This window comes from Acanthaster planci, linkage group LG12 (genome assembly GCF_054643075.1).
Source record: "Acanthaster planci isolate LZ-2023a linkage group LG12, COTS_SCS, whole genome shotgun sequence".
NCBI lineage: Eukaryota > Metazoa > Echinodermata > Asteroidea > Valvatida > Acanthasteridae > Acanthaster > Acanthaster planci.
Genome location: NC_141788.1, coordinates 3,958,441 through 3,979,924, shown reverse-complemented (window position 1 = coordinate 3,979,924; position 21,484 = coordinate 3,958,441). Strand labels below are relative to the sequence as shown.

General features: G+C 40.7%; 1 protein-coding gene across 4 annotated transcripts in view; it reads right to left on the bottom strand.

The window, feature by feature from the left end:
- Positions 1-21,484, bottom strand: part of LOC110977429 (3',5'-cyclic-AMP phosphodiesterase 4C-like) — an 87,993-nt gene that overhangs the window by 48,439 nt on the left and 18,070 nt on the right. The window contains exon 1 of one of the 4 annotated variants that reach the window (XM_087144271.1): positions 16,135-16,163. The exons of 1 other annotated variant lie outside the window; for it this stretch is intronic. In XM_087144271.1, the coding sequence (XP_087000397.1) occupies positions 16,135-16,148 (14 nt within the window). In that variant the 5' untranslated portion in view covers positions 16,149-16,163. Of the gene's footprint in view, positions 1-2,679; positions 3,073-8,255; positions 8,398-16,134; positions 16,164-21,484 lie in introns of those variants that run through there. 2 more of the 4 variants (XM_022231562.2, XM_022231557.2) reach the window with 2 other exon arrangements.

The window sequence follows — 21,484 nt, the reverse complement described above, 5'->3', positions numbered from 1 at the left end:
TTATCTTGTCGTGTGTTGCGCTTAGGATGCCCAAGTGGCTGCCGCATCCTGAGATGTTTGTCGTCACTGAGCGGGGGGGGGGGAGGATTGGGAAACAAAATTATCTGTAAGAGAATGCGGCTAAACAGATCTACTGGTTTGGGGGCCCCTTACCCTTTTCACATTAAAGAATGAGAAAAACCTGTGTACCACAAATGGTGTTACATAAAAATGCTCTTTTGAAGCCAACTTTTTCCCCCTTTTTTATTTCACGGCTTGTCAAAACAAAAATATGGAGGCCATCTCAAAAATGATTTCCCTTTACACATGATATCATCTTTTGTTTGCTAGAAGAATGCGTATGGTTTGGAATTGAATATGTACACAGTTGCACATTTTTGTACCAACAAGCTGATATGGATTTGAGGTTTAACACTGCATGACTAACATAAAATTCAAGTGTCACCAAAAAGTATCAGAAACATTTCTACAGAGACTCTGTGTTTCATGGAGACCAAAAGCAGTACGCTCAGCCAAAGGCATGCTTATGCTAACCTCTGAGGAAAAATTTGCTGAACTCAGTGACATACCCACGGAAATCACTCTGCATGCCCATGCAATTTTTGTGCTGAGCACAGCAGCCATGAAATGTTCACCGTGAAACAAATTTCCGTGCTATATGATTAGCAAAAAATTTGCTTAGGGTAAGCAGTACCATGACATTAATAGGCCTTGGTCAGTGGTATGCACCATACGACAGCAGCAAGACAAGACAGGAAGAATATTTAACGGAGGTGGGGATCGGGTCAACACCAAGACTGATTATGTTCCGTCCAGGCACAGTTTTCTGCCCACGCTCATGGAGAGCTTGGCCTCATCATATTGATTTATTCAAATCCTACAGTGAGTCATTGCCCCTCCCGAGCAGTTTGGGTGCAAATAGTCAGAACATTCATATGGGTAGGCCTATTCAATCTGATTGCCAAATCACAGAAAAGCAAGAACAAACCCAGACAGATTTCCTACTTTTTTCTTTTAGCCATTTGGGGCTACATTCAAAGAGACCTTCCAGAAACATGGGGAAAAGAGAGAGAGAAAAAAAATGTGCTACTCCAAAAAAGAATAAATGAATAACTTAGTTTTTGCTAACAATAAATGCAAACAAAGTAAACCAAAACATATGAAGGTAAGGAAATGTGTGTGGGAGGCAAATCCAGTTGAAGTAAAAAAGAAATCTCCTTGCATTTTTTGGCATTGTTTCACAAAACCCCCATAAAAGCCTGAAAATTTTAATCTTTAAGATGGCACTGGCAATGGTGCCTCACAGTAATTGATATCCCACCTTGTTCATCCCCCTCAACATGGCCATCTACTCTACTTGGATTGATTTTTCGATTGGATTTTCTTCCAAGCAACCAGAGCCATGGCATGGCATTACAATCTTGTGATCTAATCCTGGTTTCACCGCAAAATAAAGCAAAACGGAAGTGGTGGGTGAAGAAACCACAAACAATTTCCATGTGAATTCACCTTTTGTTGTTGAGACAAACATGTACCACACACCAGAAAGTACTAACTCATTCCTTTTTCTTGTTTGAATTCTTGTTCTAGCTTGTTCCAGCATCATTGCATAGACAGAATTCGTAACGGAGGAAAAAAATTACATTCACATATTCCATAACTAGAAGCATTGATTAAATATTGTTGTACGAGACCAAAGTGAGAACAGAGGAAATCACTGAATGTCTTACTTGTTTGTGCATGTGATTTCCTAGTTGTGTATATTAATCCACATACATTCATGAGTACCTCCAAGAAGTTCCAGTATCACACAAAAATCTGCAGCTACTGAAATACAATCACTTTGGCCGTAAGTCGATTCTTGTTTAAATGATCCTTTAAAGATTAATTTAACCTTAAAAGTCACTTCACAAGTTTTGACTGAGAATACGGTATGTGACTCTCAAACTGCAAGAATTTCTTGTCTATCCTAGTAGGCCTAAATGTGGACACTTCAAGAAAAGAGAACACCATCTATGAGTTTTGGCCGGAAAAAAAAACTGGTAGAGATTACCTTTTTTCCATAAAATGGGAATTTATCATTATGTGCTGTACTTTTTAAATCTGAACATAACTTCCACCAATCACACAGGCCTATGCATATGTATGGCTGTTTTTAAGCAGAAAACTGTCACAACCAGTGTGTGTGTAATCTTCTCATATTTTTTAAAGTGTTTAGAAACATTTGAAGATACATTCAGCAATGTCCGCAGGGAAGGAATGCAGATTGCCATTTCGGTGCACTTTTGTACAGGTACACGTACTTCCAACATTACGTGGAACCATGGATGAACTGCTGACAAGGGCCACTCTCCTCAAAATCCCGTCAGGAAAAAAAAAAAAACCACCATGCACAAGTATGTGTAGGATTTCTCCACACATTCCAGCACATAACACTGTACATTACTACACTGTCATTTCAAGCAAAATTGTCAAAGCAGATTTGCGACTAAATTTGGCAGCACAGCTGTCAAACATAGCTGATATGACATGTAGTCAAAGCTTACTTACGTTAAGCTTTGCTTTATACGTGACAACAGTGCAGTTGAGTTGCGATAATGAGGCAATTTTTAGAAGTCTGTAAAAAAAGAAACGAGGAAGAATGGCGAGTTATTACTTGTTTCATGCTACCAAACATACCGTTTTCTTCCTGAGTCATAGAAACTGGCCATCGAATGGCGCCGGGAGAGGGGTGGCACCATCCTCGGGAGTCGTGGACGTGGCTTGCCTCTCATGCTGGCCATCTCGGACAGGGCCTCACGCAGCTGATCTGGCTCCTCTGATAGAGTGGAAAGGCAAGCTGCCATTCCTTTGGCCGTGCTTGTGCAACGGACTAGAAGATGTGACCACGCATATACATGGAAACTTGCATTGGGAAGAGACCTCAAAAAAAAAAAAAAAAAAACCAGGACGGAAGAACTGTCCTGTGTACCAGCCGCGAAATCCAAGATGAGTCCGGGTGGACTGGCTTGAGCCAAACGTCGTCGATCGACTTCCTCCTGGCCTTAGGGTCCCGGTTCTTGCCTTTGCAAATCAGGGATGATTTGCGAATACCGGCCAAACTCTACCAATATATACCACCCAGTCGCTCATCAAGGGCACTGTTTCTCGCGGGCTAGGGTTACGATCAATTAAAGTCGCAGGGGGGGGGGAGAGAGGAGATAGTCAGAGGTGACGCACGGAATGCTTAAACACTGTGCTGAGAAAATAAATTTTGTTCCAAATTCCATTTGAGTCAAGCGTCCAGAAGTATATAAATACGGCGTATGTGCACAAATATTGAGAGTGGAGCAGCCGTCGTGAAATTATGAACCATGATGAAACTCCAAAATATTCGCCAGGATCGTATTTCATTGCTGACCGCTGCCATTCTGGTTTATTTGCTCAAGGGCTCTGCTGTCAGTAAATCCTGATCATGGGGCTCTTCACTCTCGCTTCGTGCAAGGATAAACCTAAATTGAGGCCCCGACTTTTATTTTTAAAAACCTGCTCTCAGAGCAGCATGGCACTTAACTTTGGAATCAGCGTGTCCAGTAAGTACTTTACTGCCATCAGGATGTGCATAATTTCAGATGTGGGCTATTAATCTGCACTCCAAACTGCCTTAAATCAGACCAGAAGCGTTCATTAAAACTGCCGATGAACACATCACGGAATACGCACTTGGAGTCATTTGCAAGGACATGCTGATGAAATCATGCGGTGGAGGGCTCACACTCCGACATTCAAAGCTACATATTTTTTTGCATGGTTTGAAAAACCAATGCCACTGGCTTCCGGAAGAATCCAAATGTCGTTCTGGCTCCTCCTTCCCAACTCTCCCTGCCAACAAAGCCCCCTACTTTGCCAAGCCCATTAATCTGACCTTGACAGATAAAATACAGCAGACATGACCAACATTTGTCAGCCTGTCTGATTCATCATTACCAGGCAGGGACATCAGCATTTATTCTGATAGTGCCACAACTTTAGGGGAAGGGGCTAGATCGACCCACACATTCTGAACAAAGCTAAATATCTCACTGATTACAAAAGCCAGTATAAAACTCTGACATAGCAGGAACCTATTTAAAAATCCACACATGCAGAACAAAGGGGCCACCATTCATTCCAAGTCAGTCCCATAAGCCAGCTTCAGGCATTAGGGGAGGCCACAGTACCAAGGGGTGAGGGTGGGGTACATCACGAGTACAACAGATCACTTTGATGGGGGATGGGGGACACCGGGTGCTTGGCCCCTCTGGGCCCCTTCCTTAGCATCCGGCCTGTCCTGAGTGTGAATACACTCACACTTGAGAACTGGTCAGTGAGAATCCAGGGACGACATAAAATTGGCACTCTATGCGGAGAGCAGAAGGATGATACCCATGGAGCATAATGTTTTTCTGTAAAATCTGATGATATGGTTCCCATTTAGGGCCAAAATTTCTGCGAGTTGAAAAATATGCGCATTGCTGGACACAGCATTATTCGAATCCTCAACATGACTGGGTCAGGGAAACCAACTCGTTTGGTTGGTCAGCTTTCACTAATTTTAACTCTACAGTACGTGCACAATCCTGAGGCCACAGCTCATTTGATATACACCGAGTTGAGTGTTTATTCAATTTGGCCGAGCTAACGGGTTCAAGTGCAGTCCAAATGCTATATGTACTCGAAAATTATGTTAAGATACAATGCAGGGTGCATTTATTGACAGTCAAATACTTGCACCCCTCCAAAACAATATCGGCTATGCACGGCGCGTCACTAGTCCACAAACACATTCCCCTCTGAACAACTGCCATGTGCCTCCGCTTTGGAGTTGTCATGGCAACATCATTTCCTCTACTTTTGAAATCAAACCAGTTCTGTCTGTGCCTGTTGAGGTGTGTAACTTTATTTTAAATACCCACCGACTGTTTGCATTGTCATTTACCCAATGCGATTCAATTTTGGCAACAAATATTTATAGTGCAAAGACGAAAGTCCAGCCTATAGGCACAGTGAACCCAATGCCAGGGGGGGGTATTCACCCAGTTTCTGCGGCACGTACATGTACCATACAGGTGCATTAGCACAAAAAGATAAGGTCATTCCACATTACTGGTTTACCTTTTATCTTGCTGGCAAATCTTTTTCCCATGCTTGTTGCAAAAGCAAACACAGACTTGATTTTTGTTTTTCATGTTGATCAAAATTCACCATGTGACATTGCAAAAGTTGAACACATTTAAACGAATTTCGCTGCAAACATTTTGGATTTACATGTACGTCAAGTTCTCTGTACTTTCCCATTAACCTAAAGTATGAACCTGTATCCATCATCGCAACTGATTTAGGAATGCAGGCTTTGATGGATGGTGATTTAAACATAACATGCACCACAACACAATTCTGGGATTCCATCGTACACAGTGTTCAGTGCAACTCCTATGAATATCACTCTTTGAAAGAATCATGACATCACAAGGTGTACCAGTGTATGGACAAAAATGCATTGGCTTATTCCACTCTTATCGTACCACCATTCAGCATAACGTCATGTATTACTAAAAATCGAGAACAAGGAGGTTCGGAACTCATTCAAAATTGGAAAATCCTTCTCTCTTCTGTTTTTCTCTCTGAGGCATTCTTCATCGTGAGCCTCTCACCAAACACAAAGCTGAGAGAGACAGACAAGCGGTATGGAAAGACCACTAAGTAAAATGAAAGTGACATTTTCCCCGGATGTTATGAACATGGAACATGCAATGTACATGTACAATGTACCATTTAAGTATTGATTAATATATATTGCATGAAATACGCTCATTTCAGCCCCAAGTCAAAGACCTGCAAATGCCTTGAAACTGACAGGGGCTGTAGAAGTAGGGATTTGGTCTCTAGCCACAATTACAAGGTGAGGCTTTCAACCCAGAAAGTTTATGGACCACTCAAGTTTCTGATAAGATGGCCCTTGTTGATATCAACAAAAAGTTCACAACAAAGCCATTAGTGAAATGACAGGAAGAAGTGATATCCACAATCACATGAGCTCTCAACAAAGCAAGGAGTACATTTAGTTACAGTCTACCATGTGGCGGAGATGTTCCATTAAACTTATCTATTTTGTCAAACCAAACTTACGACAAAGAAGGCACCTTGGAGACTGCCCAGGAAATAAGGGCGGTTTCTTGCAGCATGGCTTTGTATACATATTTGGCTTTGGACCACAGCTTCCTTGCTCTAAGTCTCTAATACTGGAGATAACACCTCAATAAAGATTTCCATTTGTGCTACGGGAGCATTAAGTTGATGAGGCCAAAGATGGAAATTTTTGTACACATTACAAGCTTACAAATAGCCGCGGGCAAAATTCAGAGACTAATGCTGAGCTTTCAACAAAGGGCCTTATAATTCCAACCTTCAGGGTGGCATAAGAATCACATCACTCCTTTTAGCCTTATCGCTGTATCTACGTACAGAGCTAGAGGAAGTTACTAATACCCAACAAATGGATTTTATTCCCCAAGACCTGATTGGTTCATTTTTTCCAGTCCATTCCTTTTTTTTTGATCGTCAGTTGTCCATGTTTCAGGAATACCAGAATGCTGACAGGATTACAGAATTACAGTCAATGTGAAAAAATTTGGCAGGACACCGTGAGAACTGTTGGCTTAATGTACAACACTGGAATTAATTTACTTTTGTGCATTTCTGACCCATGGTCAACTAGACAGGGATGAAATTGACCAATGATAAAAATTGCTGAAAATAGCTGAAAAGACATAAAGAAGCTAAACTGTGAAAATCTCCTATACTTTTGTACACAGCCAGTGGGGGAAAAAAAGCTGAAATCCAAAACAAAAAAAGCTGAAATCGGCTGAAAAGCTAAGAAATCTCTTCCCTGCAACTCTAATGTAGCCTATAATCCCAAACCTGCATTTCCTCCCAAATCGGCCTTTAGTCATACACTGGCCTTTGACATTTCATCTCTGACAAGAATACCACTGAAAAGGCAGCCCACAAAAAATATTGCAACACCACAGGTGCAATTTTAACTGAACAACGAACCCAATCTCGGACTAAGTATAGATTGGTAAATTAACCCAAACCTCCAGGGTGTAAGTAAAATCATATTGAAATTGGAGGATTTGGGACTGTTAGGGTTAAACAAATTCTAACTTTTGAAGAATGTGCTTGATTGGTAATAAAACAGAGACATTATCATGTACATGCCCATGCTTCATTCATCCAGTCCCCGAGGCTGGATACAGACAGATTTTTTACCAACATCACAGCTTAAGTACAGTGTCTGTACGCGTTACCCTCTTGCCTGTTATCAGGCTGCATAAATCTCGCATTCAACTAGCCATCCACAGTAATATTCATTTACATGTAGTTGTTACATTAAACATGCCGTACTGTAATTAATGGCATTGGAAAGAGTACACCACCTGGCAATCAGATAAGTGGGAGTGATACACATTACTCAGAGGGCTTTCAAAGAAACAACCTATTCTGACCATTTTTGGTGGTTTAAGTGGCACATGCACTTGATAAGAGTGTTTGACCCTCATGGTGAAAAACACTATAGTGGAGGTAGGAGATCATCTGATCCTAATCGTGACTTCATAAAGGTCCATCTCCTATCAGAGCCAGGATTACATGGGTACAGGCAAGGCTTACACGTGCACTCTAAAACAGAGGAAACCATTTCTTTTTCGCTAAAAGTTCATTTCTCAAAAGACTCAAGTCAACTGTAAGCAAACATCGTATTCGTCATTTCACACTTAAAGCAGCAATGACAATCAGGCTAACTCTTGGTAATATTATAACAGAATCCTATTCCAATTTCACTACAATAATCTTTCGTTAAAGCTTCAAGAGTTATTAGAACATGCTCTTGAAACAACTGCTGTGCCATTTCAATTTAAGGAACTATTCCAAATGCCAAATTTAAAGTTCTAAAGACCTCCATGCTGTTAAATATCAACATACAAATGAGCACAAATACAAAATATATATTTAGCATGCCCTTTTTCCAAGACCTAATGTACATGTACCTATCATTTGACATGAGGCTTTTAGCTTTTACTTTCTGAAATAATTCAGTACGTGTATGTATTGCATAATAAATAAGATTTTTCATCTTCTTTCCTTTAAAGTAATTCCACTGAAGGTAAGAAGCAAAACATTTATCGTACACGACAATAACAAAATTCTCAAAAAAACGGGGGAAAAAATCAGCTTACAGTTGTGCCTTGAATCTTGCCCTGAGTATGGCCTGTTGCAAGTCCAGAGTTGGCCGTTCCGACTCCATGGTGTATGAAGTAACACCAGGCAGGAATGACTGCGGTGAAATGCTCAGCGATTTCAGGGCCGAGGATGCTACCGCATTCCTCGGAAGGATGTTTCCAGAGAAGAAAAAAATTGCCCTCCCCTCGAAAATAAAAACGACTGGTGCGTCTTGGACTGGAACAAAATTGTATTAGCCGAGAGCAACCGAAAATCCAATGCCCGTCGTTTGCATGCAGGGAGGGGTGGAGGTGGGGGGGGGTTGAGAGAGGGAAAGAGACACGGCAAGAGCCAATGACGGCACCCAGGAAGGTGTGTATAATGTTATTATGTCAGGGGCTGCACTTGTACGACTGTAATATCACCCTTGGATGAGTGTACACGCTTTTTATCAAGGGCCTAAAGCTGGGTTCAATAAACAGGGCCGAGGCCATCCTCTTATTGCGCGAAGCCAGCTGGCTTTCGGTATTTCACTGCTATGACCAATGCGTGACGGCTCTATGTTCTCTGGTGAATTGGAATAAAATCTGCCGACTAATAAACTGCTGCTGGAAGCAGTGTTTACTTTCAAAGGTAAGCTGAGAGTGGGTAATTTTGGGCTGTGAAAAATTCGCCAAGACTCGGCTCTGGCGAGGGTAGACTTGCATGAGAAGATGGCGGGACGTACACCTAACCCAATTGTAACACTCCGCATGCAGCACAGAGATACAAGGGAGAGGTGAATTACAAGCATAAATATTCATGACCCACAGAGGCCGGTGAGCAGTCAAACCAGCTCTAGCCCGGCCATCAAACACGACGGAGGGAACCACCGCAATGGGCTAGAGGGAAGTGCGGCAGGTTGATTGTTGTTGCTGGGTATTTACAGGTATGATAGGGTGCTAGCACGCATCACTCCAGGGATTACTTTAAGTGTACGCGTGCAAGGCACTCACATGTACGCACCCAGGTCTGAAGTGGAAGAAATCACCTGCCATATACGTGCATGCAGTATGAAGTAAAGCTCCCTTCCACTGTTTCTTCCATAGCCCTGCTTAATTTACACTAGTCTAGTAGAAACATTCCAAGATACCGATTGACAAGTACCGTGTACAATATAAAACCTATATTCAGTGACAGCCTCATTCGACAGTACAGAGCTGAAATACTGGACTTACATGTACCAGTTCAATACGGGCAATTCACAATAGAGCGCCTCCAAGAGTTTGCAACGCATTGGCCAACCATAATGTGCGAAATCTGTCGACCGATTGGCAAATGAGTTGCAAACTCTTGGAGGTGCTCTATTGTGAAATGCCCATATTAGGGGACCTCTTTAATGGTGGTGTATGTGCATCACTTGCACTGTTCATGAAATAATTTTACCATGTTGTGACTGGCTGAAGACGCACCATACTCGTGTACGTGTGACTGGCGCTGGTGGGTGCCTTAAATCTGGCTGCCAGATACTTACATGTATTCAGCTCAGCCTCTCAGATACATGTATCCTGATGCAAAAATTCAGTTGATTTTCTTTCCCATGATTTCTCTTGCAATTACTTTTCCTTGAAACCATTTAAAATTGCTATAATTGCTACATATTTGCCTAACCCACATCTGCAGAACTCTTGGGCATTCCTAGGCTATGGACTCCACAAAAACAGCCTGTAATTCATTTGTGTTTTATTTGACTCACTATACACGGACCCCATTCACAGAAGAGGTTGTCAGTCTCAAGTAAATGAACTTTCCCTCCCTGGCTTGTGAAAACATATACCACAAACCGGTGCATGTACGCAGCACTGTAAATGTACTTAACAATGTCTCTTGTTGTGTAAATTTACCGAAGACTGTTTGGTGTGCACACATTCCACTTTGTGCTGGCAATCTTCATACTTGTGCATCCTAAGCCCAGGGGCAGCAGGGGGGGGGCAATTGGGAAGGATAGCCGACCCCTTCCTAGATAGGAGCCTGCCACTATTAGTTATTAAACGAGCGGGAGTCGGCTAACTATACAGGACACAGACACATTACATTATTCAATGTCCCACGCGTGCGAGCATGACAACCAATTTATCTTCAAGCTAACTTGACATGCATTAAAGATATTATAGGGGTCTATGCATGCAAACATGCCATGTTTGAATTTGAAATATACATTGTACATAACAGCTGTGCATTTTGCTTTTCCTGTAAAAACAGCGCAATGCGCAGAGCTAGAATAGCGCACCATGTGGGGTTAATATGAACCATGCAATACAGTTATATGTCACACTGTTTGTTGCCATGGATCGACCAATCAGCATTGAGAATTCAGGTTTGCTTGAAGATAAAGACGTACATGAAAAATGTACTCACTTTGGTAACTTTGATCTTAACTCCAGATGTACTTTCAGTTTATGCAAATTTATCTCCAGGTTGGTAGGATAAACCTTTGATAATTGACCATCCCCATCCTCAAAAAAGAAACTTAAACCTACTACATGTACATGAAAATAAAGACAAAACAATGCCCCTGAAAACACTCAACTCCAAACACTAGATTGCCAACATTATTTTCTGTCTGGCCTGAAAAAATGCAATTGCAAACACTGCTGCACACTGCTCCCTTGCTACAGTGATCTAAAATATATACACATCTAAGAAGTTAGAGGGTCTGGCATTTTTATTCTAGTGGAATCTTTTTCTGTTGGCTTTGAACAGAGCAAAACAGGAGCCCTCCCATTTTTATGCTGAGCATACGATTTAAAGCTACCAGTACTAAACACAGCAAACTTTTACCACAAGTGAAGTTCACATACATGTACACTTTCTGTTCTCCCTCGAATACACGTAGGAAAATGGTATATATTTTCTTCCTCACAGATGAAAACTTAACGATTTTACATATCCGGGTACACTACAGCTCTATTCCTGCGAAATCTCGTAACACGCCAGCTATACTTAATTATGCACCCTGGTAGTCCCTGTCCAGAAAACCCTAATAAGGGGCCACTTGAGGGCTCTGCACACTACCATTGCATGTGCCTTTATTGAAGGCTGCCAAAGTTGGGGTTGTGTCAGACATTTAATCAATTATTGAATATTACAATGTTTAATTTGAAATTGAATATTCAGAGATGAAATTCAATAAAACAAATCAATTATGTGGTTAAAAACTGCATTTTCATTTCAGGGTGTTATGAGTGAAGGTCACATGCCCAACAACAAGGTCAAAAAATTACTTTCCTTTCCACTTTTCTTTTTGTTTCAAATTTTTTGGGTGTGTGATCTCTCTGTGAACAAGAAAATAAATTTCAACTAGGAATGAACCTCAGCTGCACCACAAGCCTCCTCTTGAAGTAAGGGACAAAACCCTGTCCTGAAACTCAACAAGATTCTGGTAGACCGCCACACAAACAAGCCTATTTTGTGGGGATTTGGTATAACTGAATGTCTGCTCGAATGGAAGACTGAATATTTACATACAATATATTAAAATTTACTTATCCTGAACCTAAGAGGATGAAGATCAAATGCATGTGTGTATAATACAATTCACGTACCAGCAAAAAAATGGACGTGGCAAGCACACGTACGTACTTGTATATTTGTTTAAAATATTACCAAAATATGTACATGTTTTGAATCTTTGACAGCACCATGTTAATGTGATGTTATCTTACCAGCTGGAATTTTCAAGGTACAGCTAATTCTCAGTAAAGTAAGCTAATAAGCTACCGTTGACACTGTGCACTGATTATGGAAAAGAAAGATATTGTACCATCGAGGATGAAAGAAATACGTGAACAAGTTGTCCAGTGCAATTTGTCAGGATACCTACCAACGTGGGAAAAGCCCAAGGACACGGACGTGATATATTCCTTCATTTCGATGTTCAAATTTGGATTCATCATCAGATATGGCAAACACTCCCCTCCCCCCACCTGGCACATTGAACACCAGCAAAGTGGAATTTATGGATGGTGTGGGCACGACACGCAAACCTAAGGGCCAGCCTCTTGTCGCAAAAACATCAATAAAGTTTGCTTGCCTCTGAGTTCAGAGCCTTTGTGCTCATATCCTGCAGGACACAAGCACCGAAGGAAGGAATGAATGGTGTTTTATTCACACGTACTACAGAACTCAAACAATGTCCTGGTACACATAATGCAAATATACAGGTAGTGTGTAATTCCACAGAAAACCAAGTGTTAATGAAGTGAAACTAAATTGAGTAAACCTTCCAGAAATTGGCATAGGGGAGGGGCGTGTGAGTATAGGACACTTGTCAATATGTCGAGTGCATGTCCATTTAAATTTAATAATACAATCATTTCTAAAGTGTGAATTTCATACAGATATGTTCAAATGTGCTGTACAATGAAGAAACTAAATGTGCTCATCTCCAACCATATCTGCAGAGAGGAGACAATAAGAAGCAGTTACAGATTTAGAGGTGGGCCGGAGAAAAACCCGAGCGAAATAATTTCTGGGTAAAACCCACGGAATTGGGTAGGGACTGAAAACCAAATCCCCATGTGGACCGAAGCCGGGAGTCGAACCCAGGCCACAAAGGTGAAAGGGGAGAAAAGAACCACTATGCCAACCTGACCTCCCAATTTCAAGATGAAGCAAAAGCAGTATGGATCTTGTCCAAAAAGTGACGACTGTTTTTCAAGAAAAAGCTCTAAAATATTGAAACTTCTACTTAGGAAAGAATGTCATATGATTCAGAGAAAGACAAAGTGAAATGACTCCTTTGGGCATCTCCAAAGTTGGAAAATTCTCACAAAATAAGTTTCTCCCTCTTCTTATATGCCGCTGTTACAATCTCTCCTCGGCAAACTTGCAGCAAGACAAATAGCGATACTGCTTTTACTGGGTAGTTTTGCTCTTCAGAACACATTCAAATTCCAAGCTTACCAAGAAAATACCTAAGGATTCTGTTGTTGGAAAACAGACCTACATTTAGATTAAACCCATCAATGTTAAACAGAACCCAATGGAGAGGCTTCTGGGAGAATATACAATATTTCCCCAATGCACTGCTTTGACAGTCAATATGAAGGTATTGACTGATGGAGTTCTCGACCTTTTCCACATGCCTAATGTTCACACATACAGCACATTCGTCACAGTAGAGCAATAACCGCATTGTAACTGTACTGTTGCCATGATTATGACCTTTTCATCTTTTTAAATTTTTCAACAAGCAGTCTTTAAAGTGCAATGACTCTGAATTCGCTGGGTCAACTGGTGATACGATCCTTTGAAACAAATTTTTCTTCCACATTTCCATCAATGTTATGGTGATATAAGCTGTTGAGAATGTCTGTCATATAAATAATTATTCTCTTCACAAGACCTTTTTGCCCAAAATGAGCAAAAACATCTGAATACACAAGTCACAGTTGGCTGTAATTAAACACACCTGTATCACCAAAACAGAGGTGCAAGCCTCTTAGCATTTAAGCCACAAGGGACACGATGGGCTTGGTTGGAAATTGTGCAGAGAAAGTTCAAGGATAAATTGGGAAGACCTCTGACAGCTTGTGAAGGACAAGCAAATAAATGAACAGATTTGTTGGAAAACGATGCAGTCAGTCCGGAACCAGAACACCATCCATCATACTCAGTACATTAATAAAACTGGTTACCACAAGAGGGCTCACTACTCATTTCTAATAGCAGCACTGTAATGCCATAATTTCCAAAGGGGCAGAGGGCAGCAGACTGTTGTAGTGTACAGTTACTGACTCCCATTGCCTGCGGCTTTGGAAGCCATCTCTCTACTTTTTGCAGCTGTTCAAAAATCAAAATCTCATGAGTCTTTCTGTGAGTTCCTGTAAAACCCTGACGAGGAGGTGGTGTGTGATCCTGTTCCGAGAACAGTGTTCTTGAGTCGTGTTCCCACCATTTGAGACGAGAACAAAACCCTGTGTCAAGAACAGGCCATCCTAACTCCACCATACTGACTCCCATTCACTAGGAATCTGATTTGTTTTTGGTGTCTCTATTGCCCACTGTACATTAACTGCAGAAAAAAAGTCACTACAAAACAAATGATTTGCAAGGTTTAGGTAACAAGATGCCGTAGAATTCTAGTTTTCTTCAGTTAATAGTTCACAGCTTATTTGCATACATGCGTGTGGCATACGAAATTCTTAAAGGAGAGCCCAAAGACCTTTAATTATCAAAGAAACACCCCTATGATCCCCCCGTCCATGTGCCATATTAGTCAAAACTCAGCACCAAGGTGGTGTACTTGTTTTCAGAGGGATTTACATGTATATGACACAGCTTGTTTCCCACTTAAAGATGACATAGAAGAGTGCTATGCTGCAAGATAAGAGAGTGTACAAATGAAAAATTGGTCCAATTAATCTACTTGTATGTATGCAGCTGAAAATATTTTCCTGTGCAACAATTCTAGTGATCAAGTGAGACATTAATATACTCGAAACTAGGCCCTCTCCTTTCATTTCAATGTACCCCGGTATGTCACGATTTGAGGCAATTCCCTTCCTGCAGATGTCCTTGCTTCTCGAGGATGAGAACACGATGCATTCGAGCGGACAATCAGTTTAACACTCAAACTCCTCTAATAATCAAAGGACCAAGGGGGACAGCCCCAATCACGGACAGAAATCTTTCTCTCAAGCTCGAAACAGATCCAGATTGATGTTGGCTGTCTATATATGTATTTCACACAAATGTGCACGGACCAGTGCAGCCGTGAAAAATTTACTGACGAATATGCAGATTGCACCTTCTTTTATTATTTGTTTTATTACAAGTTAAGCATATTGGTGCCCTGGGAGATGTTGTTGGTGCACTGGGTCTGAAAAGTAGTGATGCCAATCACTTTTGCCTGAAGAGGTGAGGGGGAAGAGTCGGCATGCAAAAAATCTGGCTAGAGTGGAGGGGGAAATATACCTTCATTTTACTTGAAGAAAATCAACGTGACTTGTTTTTACCTTTTTATTAAAAAAAACCCGACATACTTTTACAGTCTGAATTAATTAAAAACCCAAAGGTGTACATTTGAAAAAAAAATCAGGTTATGTGGTAGGATACTATCATGTAAAGATGGACATTTGACTCGGACAAATGGAGAGCTCTACAAATGGAATGTTTAGGTTATTTTGTACAATAACATCACCACCAAGGATCTAGCACAAGGGAAATTTGTAACTGTTGCTTACATTTCTGGTCTCAGTATTTATGGAAGTGGTCCATTCAGTACACACACTTCAAGCTCTGTGGCTGAAGACAGAACCATGCTCAGCTATTGTGAGCAAAGCTCAGTTAACAATAATGAGTTCAGCTCAGCTTAGTTCAGCTCGGCTAAGCTCAGCTCAGATGCAATCCTTTTGAGTTTAACATTCTTTACGGAAAATATGGCCATGCCGAAGGGCACTACATGTACATGTATAATCTCTGTGCAAAAGCACCCCCTCACTCAGGTCACAAAGACAGAGGCTGCAGGCAGATCCCTACATACTGTACTTCTGCTGCTGCCAGCCCAGTTCCTGTGCAAAGATTCTACAGGACTGCACCTTTTCACTAGGCAGTATTTCCAGAGGGGCAAAGTGTCATTCCCAGCCGCAGCCATAACTTTTGGACACAGCTTTAATCTCGAGTTGTAAATCTACATATATGTATGTAAATTAAACACACACTCTGTGCCAGCTCTGAGTGATGTCGCTACCGGATGACAAGGCACCCTCTCTTGTTCACAAATTGACCCGCCATTGGAGTAGGACCAAACACTGGCAGGCTTGCTGCATCCTAATAAAACAGACTCTGGTTAAACAGTCCCACGGATCCGATGGATCTCTGGTGGGGTTGAGTCAAAGACAAAAGTACACTTACCTGTAATCAAACATGGTCGTGAGAGAAGAAATACCAGTACATGTCCATTAGAATGTTCAGAACCATCAGGAACAGCCCCGGTAGCACACATGCAGAGTGGGAGGAAATAAATAATTGCAAATTACTAATGTAATACAAGGAGCTTATGTAAACATTCACAAAGAATGACCAACACAGCAAAGAATTATCTCACTGGCTGTCCTGACCCTTGCACAAGTTGCTGGTACTCCTCATTTGGCAGAACAACCGGAACTGACCACTGCCATTTCATTTGTGGTTGGCTGGGGTCAGTTAGCTGTAATTTTGCATATACTAAGGCTGCATCGGTATCTCTCGTCTAGAGCTAGGTCTAGGTCTTCTCTCCTTTAGGAATGTGTGGAGATGCGTAGACAATAGACCTAGCCGTAGCTCTGGAAGCCCCTTTCGGACACGGCCTAAGTAAACCAACAACCTTAAGCTACGGATTCAAACACGGCTGCATACCAGTCATACAAATGCAATAAAAGCATGAGCTAGTCCTTCCAATCTCAACCACAGCTCCGCACACTCGCACTGCTCACTGCGTCAATAGAGGTTTTTCATGTGACGTAACAGTAACATAACAAGTAAAGGTATTTCATGAAGCGTACCATGTCTGTGGAGGTGCGCACATTTTTAAATCTGGGTATTTCTATCGGCAATTTCATGTACACAAGAATTTGTTGAGAGACTTTGAAGAAGCGCACATTTCCAAGTACATCAGTGTACGTGTAAATTGAACGCTGACCTTAAAAATCATGTGACTGAAAATCCTCTCATACAAGTGTTCTGCCACACCCATGTCACGTTTCCCCATTGTGTATTTCTTTTTATAAATGCAATAAACTCACACTAAATGCACCTGCAACTACAGGCTGGGTCAATGAGGGCACATGCATGCCCCCTTCCCCTAAAAAGTGATTTAAAAAATTGTCCTTACGAGGCATAAAGGTAACTACGTTTTAGTTTCAATATATATGTAATATGTGGAAATAGCAAACCCCCTTTACCTCGTTTTGAAAAGAAAACAACATATAGCGTACTCCTGGATCTATCCTCAACTGCATCTAACAAATTGTATACGGTCCTGTCCAATATAAGGACCATTGATTATCTACTTTATTTTTTACGAGCGGCTTTTTTTCTCTAATAGCAACCTGCCGCACTCAGAATGCAATATAGGGCACGTTAAATTGGACCCGACTTCAGTCTTCTGCTGGGTCATTAACATTGCCGGTTGACCCACTTCGTTAGCACAGATACAAACTGGCAGGTTAGTGGATGAATATTCCTCTTAGTTGAGGCCTCAGCTGCCTACAAGGGGAGTAAAGAAGTGGGACAAAACCTCCATGGCCGATGGAGACTTTCACCTGCAATCAACGTCAGAGACGATTTCACAGGGGGGATAAAAAGGCAGGGTAAAACCCTGAGCACACCCAACGATGGTAACACCTGGAAGAGGAAGTACTGGTTTATAATCTTTCTTGCGAGACACAAGCCACAGTTTGTGCATGTCAAGTTGCTTGCATTATCACGCTCATGACTGGGGAAACAACAGATGATATTTTTGTTGCCGTCAATTTTTATCCGGTAACCGTACAAGTATTTAACCCTCAACATATGCGCAGCGACACTCCATCTTTGTGTTTCAAACAGGGCTAAAACTGAATAATTATTTTAAACTATTTTTCCCCAATAAAAAAAGAATTGCGTTTATACTATTACGGATAATATGAACAAATTTGATGCTCTCCGTTCTTAGCAACCTCACCGTTCTTAACCATCAAAAGATGAGTTGAGAATCCTTTCATTTCATTTAAAAAAAACATAAGTTTGATTTCCTTAAGAGTCCTTTTCTTCCCAAATTACATAACAGCAGACCACTGTACCGGTCATACATTGCTGAACTTGTTTAACTCGATAATCACTAAGATAGCAAGCTCTCCAGAGTGTTGTAAATTTGTACCCATGTTGCCATCAATACTGAATCAGGGTTCTTTTCTCAGAGGAAAGTTTTGAAATAATAAAATAACCTTTCAAACCTGTAAAGGAAATTTTTCTTGCAGGTAACAGTAACTGACAAAGAATTTACACGTCAAATGACATCACCGATAACAATCGAGCAAACTGAATCATGTGTGACAAAATTTTTAGGGCTGACTCAATTTGAATAATTCTTTATTCAAATACTTGACCTTCAATTTGGTCAAATATCACTGACCGCACTGACCGGCAGATTGTTGATGAACAAACCATATACAAAATCAGTTGCAACAACACACACAATTGTATATTATGATTAATATAATAGCTTCTCACATCTAGGAGTATCTCCAGCCATGATTTAGCAAGATTTGAGAGATGAACAAGACTTCTTGCCCGTTTCAAAGTTTCTATTCCTTTTAAATTGTTTAATGAATAATCTACTTTTTAAATCATTGTAACATTTCTGACACTTTTCATTTGAATCTGTTTGAAACAAGCCTCCATGGTGCAATTTTTCTCATTTAAAACTAAAGAAAATTTTCCCTTCCTTTTCATGAATTCTGCATTTGAATATTCAAATTAAAAAAATAGTACTTGAATATTCGACGATCGTCAATTGATCAAATATTTGGCACAGCCCTAAAAATGTAATCCAGGTTTTCATCCTCTTCTCAATCTTATATTCTTTGTTCCAGGTGGCATTTCACACTGCAATACTTCATTTTGCAATTTGTTTTTTTTTTTCAAGTTTTCCCTGACTATAAAACGGAGCCAAATTTAGCAAAGGCAATTTTATGGCCATTTGCCATACTAAAAAAAAATCATCTCAGAATTCTGCCAGTTTAACTGGCACACATTTTCCAGTGAAAATGAGACTAACGTCACTTTCTCCAATGAAAATATTTCCAATTGAAAAAGAGGCCTTTGCTAAGTTGCTATCAAATAAAAGATATATATTCCATACATGTCAGAAAATGAATGGTCAAAAATTGCAACACCCCGTATCTGCACCTGTCCAGTGAATGTATAGCTCAATCTGCTTACATGTATTGTGTCCAGCTATACAAAAGAAAAGGTTATCCAAAAATTCGGGCTTTTTTGTGTCAAGGGACATGGAACTGTTCATAAAACTGTAACATTTACGGCAGAGCACATTTTCAGGTTTGCTCTTTTGTATGAAAAATTGTGTCAAGCTAAATGATAATTATTGCATCACTCTCGCTGGTGTTCTGTTTTGCTAGAATTTTTTTGAAAGAAAATAAAACCACTATTCTTTGTGAGAAAGCCCTTTCCGACGAAAAAGTTGGCCAGTTTTGACTAGGAAAGTGGAAGTGATTAAGTACAGTCGAATGTCAATGTACTGTGACATGTATTGGTTTATTCAATGGCCATTCACTGGGAGGCACAGCGCACTTGTTAAATAACCCTAGGTCCCGCGGCCGACTTGACATTTCATGAGTGTCATGAAGACACGTCCTGGAACCTTGCATTAGTCAGGTTATTGAGCTAAATTTAGCATGAACTCAGATGTGGGGGTGCGTAATTCATTGTTCACCCGGGTAACCCAAGATGTCTTTCGAAACAAATCTCAAAGTTGTCTAAACACACGTCTGACACACCCTGGCTTAGTGACTGTGGCTCCCATGGCAGGAATCTCAGTGATGCAGGCGTAACTACAGGATCAACTCTGACTGTACACATGTTGAACAGTATTAGAGCCTTTGGTGGAAATTTATACTCATCAAGTGCAAATTTAACTCTTCAAAATGCCAATTTTCCATCCACAGGGGGCTTTTGCAGGTCTTTTCTTGCCTTTTATAAAAACGGACACATAAACAGCTTTTGTTTTATCTTCTGTGTCCAGCTCTCATTGCACAAGTTTTGTTTCCCAAATAATCTGCAGTCAACATGTCAATGAGCACAAAATCCAAACGTACAAACTTGAAGAATGTAAATGCACTGATCAGGCTGGTAAGTTACCCATAATGCCTTGCATTTCCCAACAAAATGTTCAGAATGGCGCCTTAGGGTCGTATGGTTGAAAAGTGGTACATTCTCCCATTCTATTGGGTAGTTTAGACAGAAAAACAATGACAACTTCCCTCGGCTATAAACTTAGACAAGAATTCCTCAATCCAAAATATACTGTTGATTCTGGGTAGCATTTGGCTAAAGTTTTAAGTTTATCTACAGATAACACTTGTCAGCCTCTTACTATGCGGGTGAATCAATACTTGTAACCCACTTATTTTGTTTTGTTTTGCAACTAACGACTTGTTCAACTATTTTTTTTTCATTTATTTAATTTTAGTTAATTTTTAACTTTTGTAACACACAAACAATGTACGTGTAGTTTTGGGGCCACAATGGTGTGATAAATGAAGATAAATGAAACTTCAAAGTAACTTCTGCTCTCTGGACCCTTTTCATAAGGATGTGTGCACCAGACATGTTTTCTTTCCAAGCAAACACTTAACCTGTATCAACTTTTCACCTAGCCTATGCCGTTGTCAACTTTAAGCCTACATACATGTAAGCGGTGCTTGTCCCCACATTTGTGCGTCCTGCCCATCAGGCTATTATACAGCCACAACAGGTCGCACAACCCCTGGGAAGGAGCTTGCAAAAAGAGATGGGGATCCATCGAAGTCGATGGCTCAGACACCCACCATATCTACCATTTGTCGTACACTGTGTACCCACAATATAGTGTACATGTATTTTGGTCATGCACATGAACTACTTCAGCATTTGTAACCCGCATTGATGCATTCAAGAACACGTGTAGATTAACATCAACATAGAATTCGAGTGTTGAACAGATGTTGCCAGGCAGCACACAAATGGTCTTTAATCATCCCACCAAACGAACCGATAAGGACAAGACATTTTCAATTCCACTCTTCTCCAAACAGATCTTTACAAGTCTGCGCATCTGAAGCTGTGATAACAAAACTCTTTTTAATCAAAACACTGGCTGTTATTGAATGTCACACACACACTGACAACCCATTTCCAAAGATATGAATACTCCACCTAGTGAACAGCTGAATGTTTTATTTCCTAAAGACAGAAACCTGAGCAAAAGGATGTCACCTGGGAAATCACCCAGGGATTATTGGAGGCCATGACATAAATTATTAAGGGTAAAAAACAAGACCGATTTCCCAAGGCAGGATGATGATACTATGTGATGCAATACACACCACTCACATACCAGTATGTGCTTTATGCACTGGTAATGAAGTACGTGATTTCATCTACACATTCTGATGCAGGACATGCAAGAAACACATACTGGGGCATCTGGTTGAAAATGACTTGAAATAAATCAGTTCAAACTCAG